The sequence below is a fragment of the Trachinotus anak genome, unplaced genomic scaffold, assembly GCF_046630095.1.
Source record: "Trachinotus anak isolate AG129_WGS33_773 ecotype Australia unplaced genomic scaffold, CSIRO_AGI_Tana_v1 ptg000028l, whole genome shotgun sequence".
Lineage (NCBI taxonomy): Eukaryota > Metazoa > Chordata > Actinopteri > Carangiformes > Carangidae > Trachinotus > Trachinotus anak.
In genome coordinates, this window is record NW_027273879.1 from 4,506,933 (window position 1) to 4,519,597 (window position 12,665).

General features: G+C 40.4%; 1 protein-coding gene across 9 annotated transcripts in view; it reads right to left on the reverse strand.

Annotated features, from left to right (window-relative positions):
* fcho2 (FCH and mu domain containing endocytic adaptor 2) overlaps positions 1 to 11,932 on the reverse strand; it is a 41,297-nt gene extending 29,365 nt beyond the window's left edge. For 2 of the 9 annotated variants that reach the window (XM_071465580.1, XM_071465579.1), the window contains exons 1-2: positions 11,726 to 11,931; positions 3,208 to 3,299 (exon numbers count right to left, since the gene is read on the reverse strand). In XM_071465580.1, coding sequence (XP_071321681.1) covers positions 3,208 to 3,299; positions 11,726 to 11,758 — 125 coding nt within the window. In that variant the 5' untranslated portion in view covers positions 11,759 to 11,931. Of the gene's footprint in view, positions 1 to 3,207; positions 3,300 to 11,725 lie in introns of all 9 variants that reach the window. The other 7 variants (XM_071465584.1, XM_071465583.1, XM_071465576.1 and 4 more) reach the window with 6 other exon arrangements.
* Positions 11,933 to 12,665: the final 733 nt, after the last annotated feature.

Here is a 12,665-nt window from a genome sequence, read left to right on the forward strand (position 1 = left end):
GAAGTAAAAAAAAACAAACAAAAAAGAAAAAAACTGCAGCAGTGTTATACTGCAAGCCTGAATTATGCATGTCTCATTTTGCCAGCCTCCCTCTGCAGTCACATCACAGGAACAAGGTCAGCCAGGGGGAAACGGGACAAACACGCGCACACACACACACACACACACACACACACACACACACACACACACACACACACACACACACACACACGCATCATAAACACACTCAAGTACCCACACAAGCAAAAAACATCCAATGGAAGAAGACAGAAAGTCACACACAGCACAACAACATCACAGAAGAAGATGGCACAAGTTAGAGCTGCATTATGGGCTGCATTCCCACATCTTCCTGAGCCCAGAGTGGCAGTTTCATTTTTATACTTAATCATGTTGTAAATGCACTCAGAGAGCGCAGACATTCATCAAGGCCAGCGTCAGACAACATACACCAGACTTCAGAGAAAATAAAATCTAATTCATGGTAAATGATCCTGATCTGCCCTATAATTTAATGGGTTCCTCTCTGGTCCATGCCCCATCCCCCCACAGAGTTCAGCACAAATCACTTCAGTACTTTTTGCGTAATCCTGCTGACAAATAAACAGTGAAAACCATTTTAAAACCTAGTGTTTAAAATTCTAAACCAGGACTTATGGAAGCAGTTTAAAGCTTGTGTTGCACTGCAGATGCACACAAATTTTACAGAGATTATAATTCTTCACAAGTGCATTAGTCACATGTAGCTTTTGACTTCATATTTAGACATGTGCACAGCCACAAGTCTTCTCTAAGTTAACTTTGAGTTCTTTCTAAATATTGTTTTCCTGTTAAATGCTCTGTATGTTGAAGGTTGTAGTTTTTTTTTGGGCCTGAGATGCAACTGAGACGAGGCTGAGAAAATCTTAGTCTGACCAAAGCATATCAAAAACGTTGACCAGTTGGTCTTCAGAGTAAATTCTTGACCTTGGAAAAAGTAGATCTTAAATCTTAATGAAATAAATATTTAATACAACAGAGCAATCTCCACGACAACCAAACAAACTCTGTCTGCTGAGGAAGACTGAAGTCGTGTCCCAAATCCATCTTATTTACTGATTCTTGGCAGGTTTTGAGTATGTAGTGTGTTGACGCTCAAAAAAAGTGAGTGAAATACAGCTAATTTTTGAGTGCGATTTGATAGTCACTATTCTGCCACAATGCCAAAAACAAGAACAAAGAAATAGCGGTGCTGCTCACAGCTGGAAAAACTGGAAGAAATTATGTGTGGTGCTGAGGCAGATCCAGAAGGATCTTGGAAAACAAAAAAAAGGTATTAAATCTTTGGAAAAACATTCTGACGTCTCTTTCTGAAGTTCACTGACAGTGACTTATGTATTGTAATATTTACTGTTCTTATTAAGAGCAGAAGTATGTTCATTTTTCTGTATACTAACTGCAAAAAGTGTTTTTTTTTTCCACTTTTTCACCTGGGAAGGGCTGCTGAATGGTTGAAATAAAATAAGGAATGAAATAGGACCTGAGAATGAGGCAGCAGAGTGCAGGTATTTTATCAACTCTCAGTGTAGGTACAAAGCAGCTGCAAGAGATTTTATGAATGCGTGTTTGTCTCTTGGAGATTGCGAATATAGTCTTAGCTTTCAAATGCTTTTAAGGGAATTAACTGACATTACAGGATATAGCCATAGAAAGCATTAACACCGTGAATGGCACAGTTTTCCCCAGCAGAGGGAGCCATAGTGCAGTTTTTCAAAGGGGAACAACCAGTCTGTGAACCTATGAGGCGAAGCCAGCCTGGAAGCTGGAACAAAGTGAACAGAGTCATGATACCCCCTGTGCAATATAAGCAGTTATAGTACAACCCAGTCGATTAATCTCTACCTGACTCTCTGTCTCCTGGTCAGTGTTGCATTGATTCATGTGTATATTATAAACAACCACATTCCCGCAGGCTGCAAGGAGAGTTAATGTTTAAGCAAAGTTAAAAGCTAAATGATGATTTATTACACCTAAATGAGACTGAACAGTTTAAACAGCAAAGCTTGAAAAATGGTTCAACCACCAATCACAAGGATTATTCAGCAACAGAAGGACACGTTTAATTGTATGTTTCCCTTTGGAGCCAGCAAAGAAATAACTAGATGTGCTAAAATATGAGTAGTAGGCACATTTAGTGACTTCATAATTTAATTATTTATTTTACAAATGTAAAACTATCATTAAAGCAGAAAATCCTGACTTGTCATCATTCATTAGTAATAAGACAGTTTCGACATCTTTCAATAAACAGCTGATCGAGGACGTCAAATCGTGCATGTCTCAAAGTCGGGTAGGCAGTGGAATCCGCTGCTGAATTCCAGTGGCAGAGCATTTATCATGTGGCAGGTTATGAACACACACCTCTCAGTCAGTGAGGCTAATCTTAAGGGAGGTGGGAAGAATCTGAAAAGGAACTATCATTATGGTGTTATCAAGCTGCACTAAAGGCGTGTTACATAATTACACAGGTTACAGACTCTGCCCACGTTTAAGCTCCTCTGACAAAGAGGTTAAGTTGCAAAAACATGCACACTGATCTACCTACAGTCACAATGTTGCCCTTACTAACTACATTTTTTGGTTTTGGTTTTTTGGTTTGGTACACTACAAGATCTACATTCTGTAGCTGCAGCTTTTTTAATGTGAAGTTGTGCTGCTTTTTTTGTCCCATATAATATAGATATCTTTAGGTTTTAGACTCTTAACATGACATTTCAACATGTCACCTTGGAATCTTAAGTTCTTTTGGGCCTTTTTTGACATTTCATGGACTAAACCATTAATGAGTTTATCAGAAAAAATAACAGAAAGATTAATTGATAATCAAAAAAATCATTTGTCGCAGCCCTAGTTAGAACAAACCATATGTCTCGAGATGTACATCAGTAGCAATCAAGTAAATTTAAAGTCGATGTCAGTAGCAGTCTCAGCTAAGCAATGGGTTGTTATTAAAAGCACAATACCAGGAACTGGAGCTGCAGGTGTCGACGTGGATATCCAGTTAAATTCCAAGAAAACCACAAGACAGGAAAGACATGTATTGCAGAACTACACACATTATAAAGAGGTTAATGAGTGATGTGATTAACTTGTTGTTAACCACGTAGAAATGGCCACCTCTTCAGAATAAGACTACCTGATGTGAATGGCACCTCTGGGTCTTACCTTTCTCTGATGAAGTCAGTCAGCTCCTTGGAGGAAATTTGACCATGCTTCATGTTATGGTAGAGAACATCAAAGCCATTATTTTTTTCCCCCTGTATTTCAGAGACATAAGAGAGAACAGACGGATCAGTCAGCAGGACACAAACCAAGTCCAACAACCACAGACAATACCTCCGTTATTGATCACACATTACCATGAAGGCTTTCTCTACAAGCAGCGCTCTCATTGTCTGTACGGCTTCCAGCTGCATCTGCAGCAGCCTCTGGTCAACCATACACATCCTCGCCATGTCTGAGCGTAATGATTGTCGAGTATGTTTAAAACAGCAGCGGACTGGTCTAAGGCCGGTGCGTATAGTGTAAGATACCCAGACAACTGTCCGTCTGTGTCGCTGTAACCATGCCACTGAGAAACAGTGTCCGGTTGCACTGATGCTTAAAAAATGCAAACGAACCTCTGAATAATTAATATGAGAGAGAATTTCCAGAATAATCATACATGACTATACACTACTACTACAACTACTACTACTACTACTACTATTACTACTACTAAATGGTTTCTATGCTCAACAGGATGCACAGAAAAATAAATAAAAAACTAAAAAGATAAATAAAGATTAAAAAAAAAAATTAAAAAAACATTATGGATCCCTTGGGAAATTCAAATTGTCCAGTAGCTTATTCATGTATTTAGTTAAGGTTTGAGTCTATGTCATCATCCACTGCCTTTGTCTGAGTTGTTAAACAGTCTGATGGCAGTAGGAATAAAGGGTCTTCTGAGCCGCTCAGTCCTGCAGAGCAGTGAGATGAGACGTTGAAAATAATATTAGAATAAGACAATGAATAAAACATATGATAATATAAGTAGAAGTGAATAAAAGTTTGCTTACTCTCCTACTGAGCTACCTCCTGTGTTGGAACTAGACTGATAAATCAGCTGTAACGAGCTTATTGGTTCATTAGCTTATTGCAGATATGTTGGTATCAGTGTATAATTATATGTCGGCCAGTAAGTAACAAGACACTGTAGAATGAAAATGCCAAACTAGGTTTTATTTAACTTAGAAACGGTGTCATCTTTCCATAGTGTGTCCACCACAAAGTACTGACAAGTGGATTTTTTCAAATCTCATATGTGTGCAAACACCCAAATATAGATACAAGTATCCAGTGCATGTTGAGCTATATCCTGTATAATAACACACACCCTCAGTCAGCCAATCAGCCTCTGCAGGGTCAGATAATAACCTTCATTTATGAGCTTTAGGATCTGATATACTTCTGTTGACCTTGGCTAAAATGACTTTGATGGTGTTGAGTTTGTTTTCAAAAGTAGCCTGGAAACCCGACCAATCAGGCTGATTCAAAATAAGAGCCCAACTAGTTTTGAGCGTGGTCCTGTTTCCAGCAGTGCAGTTGACTCCTTGACCCAACTTCAACTCAAAGTTTCCCTGTCACTTCTGAGAAGAGAGCAAGAAGATTCACTTTACTTCCTCACCGCCCTCCATTAGGCTGCTGCTTCAGTGTGGGAGGAAACATACAAATCTCAGACATGTTATCTGTGAGAGAAGATCTACAGAACTACTGTCCAACAGAATATAATAACAGCCAGTGAATTCATGGTTTTGATTGTGATAGCTTGTGGCATCTTGTTAGGCAAATGATAAAAACATCATACATTTTGCTAATCATTATCTAGAGGACTGATGCCTCTACCGAAAAGTGTCAAATGAAGACAAATAAGGAAACTCATCCTTTCACTAAACCTGAAGTTGATATGATAACGTCTCCGTCCACCAAAGTTCATCCTCATTCTTGTCTGATTCTGTGCGGGAACATTGTTTCACCTCAACTCAAGACTGTCACAGATATTTCCTGATTCCTGGAGCGATCCACCGTCAGCAGTTTGGTGCACAGGCTGCAGCATCAGCGCAGTTTTAGCCTTGTTTTTCCACACTGACAAACACATAAGGTCATGAAGTTTGTGTCAAAGTGAAAGTCAGAGCTGGCACCAACAGGACTGTATTTACAGAGCAAATAGACATTAAAAGAAAAGCATCATTCTCTAGGCCACAGCTCACTGGCCTACATTTTACCCCAGTGAGCAGACCACTGAGATGTGTTTCCTGTTACATCAACCGTTTAGAGAAAAGAAAAAAGTACACATTCAATTGTTACCCTGCAGCAAACAGCTTGACATGCAAATCACTGCATGCATTAGCTGTCAAGACAGGAAGGTGAGACACAGACCATAACACCTTAAGCTTGCATTACACTTGCACTATGCTGCCTGAACTATAAGAAACACAGCGCGAGGGAAACATTGAAACTGGCCAATCGATCTACAAAACAGGGAAGTGACGAAAGTGAGTGAAAACACACGTCTCCAGACGGAGCAGAACAGCAACAGGAAGAAAGTCCATTCTGCACAACAACTACACTCACGAGGATTGTGTTATCAATGAATACAAAGAAAAATAAAAACAAACACAGGAAACAGCTCAGGGCGTTTTTGACTTTTCACCAGGTTACAATACTGGAGTTGATTCTGAACAAAAAAAAAAAAAAAAATCCTACGGAGCAGGAGCCAAGGATGGAAAGACGTCACTTTAAACAAACCTGGAATATGTGATTTATAAGTTAACTATAAATCTTTAATTAGTCTAATAGCTAAATTAGGGCTGTGCAACTATGTGGACAGTGGCAGGGAGAAGTGATACCAGTTTCTCAACGTCGTGATCTGGAGACTCATTGATGAAAACCCTCGTTCTGGGTGTTTAATATTCCAACCACACATTGTGAAATTCAGAAGCACTCATTATGCTCGGATTTAGATGGAGAGGTTTTTAACCCTCTGCCCCACCCCAGAGGGAGGACAACATCCTGAGAGGTTAGCACACATGTCAATCAGGGTTAGCTTGAGCAATAGCACAGTGTGCTGCTGAGACGGCTTCCCGCAGCCTGCTGGAGTTCATAAAAAAGGGAGCAAGTGAACAGGGCGAGCAGCCCAATATCCAGTCTATGCTCACAGAAACAGATCCCAATATGAACTTAAATACTGGCTGTGACACGCTGCACTATGGCTGTGATGGGGGCTGAAAAAAAAAAAAATGTAGGTAACAGCCCAGCAACTAGACAATCTGACGTCATGGTTGATCGGCACCAAAGCTCCTGCTGGGAAGAGTGGTCCTGCTCATGAGCAGTTAGATGGCGAGCTTAGACGGAAAAAGCAGCAACCTCACTTACTATTAAATGCAGAATTTAATATACAGCAATAAACTCTAGCTTCAGGTTATAGAGTAGTTATTTAGACTGAAACCAGCCTGTTCTTTTCCTGGAGGAAAAAAAGAAGCTACTATGATACTACTCAGGTCCTTGTACACTGACTGAGAACTGCTGAGGGTTCAAGGAACTTATAACTTAAGTTATACAACATGAGTGAAACAGCTTTGACTCTTGATTCTGCCACCTGTTTCCTGAAGATAATTTAACCCTTTCATTTCTAATAACTCCTCCTGTGTCGTTAACATGTCAGGGTAGTTGTTTTAATTTGACTGAGTTAATAGAAAACTGAATCTAAATTTGGAGTGGACTGTTTATTGTCTGATAAAATGAGAAGAAAAGGATTTTTTTAAAATCCCCTCACTGTAAATCAGGCTTTAAGACCACAAAAACACACACAACACTAACAGTTTGGCTTTAAAGCAACAGAAACAACCATCTGGATAATCAATTAAACATTTTTTAATTCATTTTCAGTCATTTTTTAAGACATACCCTCTCAAATAGGAAGGAGGACTTGCAGCTTTTCTTTGACTTATGTGATAGTAAACCACAGGAACTCAAGAAAATAACCAACAGATTAATCACAAACAGAAATAACTGTCAGTTGGAGTGGAGGAAACTCTATCTAGCCTTATATCAGGATATGTATTATATATATATAGATCACATAACTTTCTCATCAGGCCACAGTTTCCTGTGTCAATAAGACACTTTAATGAGCAGAGAATGAGACACAGGCAGTGGTATAATTAAATGGCTCTGTTCAATCCACGGGTTATAGAGCCATGACTGGAAAACATACCACATACGGTCTGCACAAGATATATTGAGTTTTCACACACAACAACAACATCAATGTAATTACACAGTAAAACTGTTAACATTGCTGACACCCTTAATCTGAAATACCACCTTAAAAGACAGATAAACAAAACCACAGCACTGCAGTTTATCATGTAACATCTGCCAGGCAGAGCAGGACAGGAATCCACTCTCTTTCTCTGTAGAGTACAATACCAGTTTCAATATCCTGTGTGTGGGGAATCAAGTGTTTATTGCCTGACAGGCAGTAATGCAACCCATGACATGGAAAGAGTCCTGGTTAATTCAGTGTTACACTGCATCTAACAACAATGGATAACTAAGATGAACCAAGCCTGAGAGTCACTTAAAACTCCTGCTAAGTTCAGGACACTGGTAAACACTCTGCTGTCAGATTATTAGGTGCATGTGGTTAAAACTACTGTGTGTAATACAACAGTCTTTTATTAAGTCCTAGGTTATAATGTTCAGTTTTTGTGGAAACTGCTCCAAAGAGGTGTTGATTAAACTTCATGAATCATTTTCAGAAATGTAGTTTGTGAATCTGTTGAACTATTCTGTATTACACAGAGAGGTACAAAATGATCTGCATCTATTTAAAGTGAGAGTATGTGTAAAAACAACACTCATTTCCAAACAGGGTTGATGATGATAACTGTGATATTTAATTAATTGTGGTAATAATACACACATGATAATATCATGGTGGCAGATGTTAGGCCCTGTGGATCTTTTGTTTATCACTGCATCTGGTTGCCTTTTCACTATCCATTAAGTGTAATTGTTCTTTTCATTCACTTTTGTACAGCTATAGTTACAGAGTCTCTCTCCACCTCCCTAGACTCGTATTTGAGTCTAATTCATTTGCCAAAAAAGAGACAAAACACACAATAAACAAAGTTAAAGAATAATTTGACTGATATGTAGCAATATTATTATCATTATTTCAAACTTTCTTGAAGTATTGCTATAAATATTGCTATTGTTTGGCCACGATTATCACGTGGTGAAAATCTGATATCGTGATGGCCCAAGTAACAATATGTTTTCCTTTTCTTCACTGCACGAGTGTAAGAAATTACTCTAAATAGCAGTCGGTAAATATGTGTGTCGAGCAAGCAGAAAAAATAATTACATATGCTTCATAACAGCGTAAAGAGCTACACTGGTGTTAAAACACATTAGTATGCAGGCTGCAAAGTGGGATTTCTTCAAAAACAAACCTGTTACCATTAACTAACAAGAACTACTCTGTCATGGCTGTTTAAGTCCCTGCGGTAGTGCACACATTATGCATTCATCACATAATGGTGCAAAATATGTCATATGTTTGCTAAGTGTGTTTTTGGGAAGTTAAAGTTTTGCTCCATAATTTCCACTAGCAACTGAGTAAACCAAGAAAAATTTTGAGAAGGATTAGGAGTGTGCCAGCTGACATAACACATGTCCAGGTGAGAGCAGTAAAGAGACACTTTCACTGAGGAATTTGGAGAATATCTAAACAAGACTCCCCTCTCTCCAGGCCTGGTGTGGCCTGTAGACCCCAGAGCTCTGAGCGGGTAGACAGCAGGATGACATCAGAGTGTCTGCCCTGGGTCATGTGACCACCGAGGTCTGGGAGCGGTGCACTGAGCTGTCGCAACTCATCAGTCCAACAGCAAAACAAGCAGTGTATGTAGCATGTAGTGATTATACACACAGGCTGGGTTTTGTTTGTGCTGAAAACATAAATGTACAAGAGATTGACCACCACTGACAATGAGGGATGTGATATCAAGTTGTACTAGAACAGGTTCGTGTATCACAGCTTACGGGTCATTTAACCACCTCCAAACCAGTTCGTCAGAGCTGGAAATCAAGTAGCAAAAGGAAACGACAACAAACAAACCAACATGAGACGGGATTTCAGTCTCAAGCAAAGTCAAAAGTCAATGTTGACCAAAATCTTTTCACCCTCTGGAAACACTATAGAAGTTCCACCGGCTCTCATGGCTCAAACTCAGCAGGACCTTCCTCTGGACACAAAGATGGAAAGCAATATGGTAGCTGCTTTGTTTGTGCATTTGATTCTCAGCTGACGACAGGGGCCCAACTGGAAGGAAATGCGTCATCATAGAATACCGACCATCTCTTCTTCTTACTTCAGTCTTATTGCGACATGTCTGACCATACACTTGCACAGTGAGCCGTGTGAGAACCTACCAGACCACACACATAATACAGACACCAGGGAGAAGAAGGCCATCCCGGGGCTGTTGGCTCTATCAGCACTGTTTGCTTATCACACTGCCATCTTATTTTCCCATGACAGGCTGGAGGCAAACAGACTCCACATTACACATAGGCTCATCACAGACACAGGGCTCATACTAGAGCATTAGCTTCTGGTTCTACGACCTGCTTGCCATACTAATCCGCTGACTGAGACAATTCAGCACAAGTGGGGACAGTGACACGTGGTGCACTTTAGCTATGAAAGCTTTCATCCATAGTGAGCTAACCTACTCGTGCACATTTAACCCAGAGGAAAAAAGGGAAATGAAATTTGCAAGTAAATCTAGTGAGCGGAAATGTTGCATCTAGTGACCAATCAAGTGCTGCAACATAGGCAGAAAAACAACATGGCCGAACCATGTCTGGCTCCTAATTCCAAAAGAACTTGTTTATTCAGCTGAGGAGAGAAATTGTCTGCATCAGAGATTCAAGCCAAGATTACATACAAGGAAAAGAATCAACAAAAATGACTCTACAATGATTACAGAGCAAAAGAGGACAGGGTGGAGAGCGGTGTGTACTCTTGCGTGCTGTGCAAAAGTAAAACTGATTGAAAAACTTTTCAAATCTGAGCCTAATGGTGTGTCTCTCTGTGTGTGTGTCTGCTTGTGGTAATGATTTGTAGTCAAGTCAAAGGGAAATGGATGCATCTCCTAATGCCAAGCGTGTCGTGTGTGTGTGTGTGTGTGTCCTGCATGTTAAACGCACAGCTGATCTTTGCCATCACTGGATTCTCTTGTGGCCCACTGCAGGGCACAAAGGGCAGATTGAAGAATCAGGGGCATCTAAGCTCTCCTCTTTTCCATCTAGCTAATGATGAAGTCCCCTTTAGCAAAAAGGCTTTACAGATTGACAGCACTGTACTTTCTAATTACTTTGAATGCTTCGCTTAATTTAGTTTTCATTCCGTGACTAAGTTTATCAGCTTTGTAAGCAGAACAGCTCAGGCTGAAAACTAGGGCTGTATTTTCCCACCTTGGTGAAGACAGAGGTACTTCATGAATGGAAGTTATTTCTGACCGACAAGGATATGTGTTTTGGCATCATGAAGCACCACATTTCCAAGGCTGTGAGTACACTTGATCATAGAAAAATAACAGAGCAGAGCAATAACACATTTATTAGCATGTATCTCTCATATTCAGTCATCCAATTTACCTATTGCTATTGACCAAAACCCCTTGGTGTGAAAGTGAAGAAAACTGAATAACCAGAAAGACTCCAGCGTGAACTACAGATCGGATATTACTCAATATGACTGAAATGACAAAACCTAACCCACACTTTCCGCATTGGTTACAGAGCCATACATGACCTCAGGTTAGAGCAGCACACCTAATGAAGTTATGGCCTGAGTTGTTTTCACTGTGGATAACATTGTCTTCATGGCTGTAGTGTTTTGGAAAAATACAATCACAATAAGAGACAGGCCAAAGACAGACAGGTTTGTGAGGGCAAAATTGGGAGTGAAATTTTTACTTTTACTTTTCAACCTGCCATAACATAGCCACGTCAAATCATTATCGGGACAGAAATGACCTTTAGGGAGCAAATAGACAACAAGCCTACACACTGTAATGCTAACAGACTCACAACAGCAACAGCTATATCAAAAATATGAGCTGAATGTCCAACACTGTGCGAAGTCGGATTCGTGTTTTTAAAGCTGTTCTCCAGCTCACTCAACATCTGGCCTCTCACTGAAACTTTGTTACGGAAGAAAATGACGCGTACGGCCAATGGCTGTGACTGACAGGCGAGGCGTCCAATAACATTCATGGAACTGACCATCAACATTCCAAGCAAGCCCGAGATGGCCAATTAGCGGGAGCCGAGGGTTGGACTCTTGGAGGTTTCAAGTTAGATGGGTTCACCGAGGCCCAAATCCCGGGGTGGCAAAATAATAATCGCCGAAGAAAATTAACGACGGCGGGGGAGCTGCTGACCGGTCGGCCTGGCAGCACCGGACACCGCCGCTTTACCAGGAGCGAGCCGAATAATCAGGCGACTAGCTCTGCAACGTGAATAGCACTTGGTTTCAGGCTGACATGAACATGATAGGGAGGGAACACCGTAAGAGAATAATAAGGAATAGCACCGGTGTAAACACCGTGAATAAAGAGACACCACCTACCCAGAAATTCTCTAGGAAGTAGGGCGTTATCATCTTGTTTTATTCCTCTTCGCCGCAACTCTTAAATCTGTTGTAAAGCAACTTTTTAAGCGTAAATCATCCACTGTCCTCCCCCCGTCTCTGTTGTATCTGCCTTTCCCCGTTTTCCTCCCCTTTCTTCTCCCTCCCCACCTTTAAACTCCACCTCCAGTCGGCTGTACTGCGTCTCTCCCCTATGGTTTGGTTTGTTCCCGTCGGAAGGAAGACTTTCAGTGTCCGAAACAGCGCCACCGGCGGCGGATAAAGACGCCTCACAAAACAAAGGGCCGTCGCTGGGTGAAATGCTGCTTTCAAATGCTTCACGTAAACCCCAGCACTTATTGTAGACCGAAGATGTAGCAGCGGCCTATTGAGGAGGATAAACTGTGAATTGTTTGAGAATTTGATGTTGAAACGTTTTAAAAACAGCATAAAGAAATAAACAAACAATAATTATCCGCTAGACGACAGCAAAATACACAATATCCACGATGCACTCTGGATTAATGTGGTTTTAATGTAAATTCCAGCCGAGCTGTGAACACACTTTGGGCAAACTGCTCCTTAATAATCTAAAAAAAAAAAAAGTCTTTCTTTTATGCAGTCCTGTACATGAATTAGTATGTTTACAGCTTTTATTAATCATACCTATTGTTCATAATTATGGCTAATGTTAAATTTCCATCCGAGATTGTGAACTTTAAGGTAACATAGAGTCTACAAATAGTGCTAAAAAGGAAGTCAAACATCAAACGTAAACATTCAGGTGTAAATATTATGGCTTATCTGCTCCTTCACATGCAGTATTTTGTGCTGCTACGCTGTCACATTTGCACAGGCTCCATTAAAGTTACATATTGTGTCTGCACATTTTTTGGGTCCATCTTTGAAAAGAGAAATCAGTATTTGTTGTGTGTGTGTA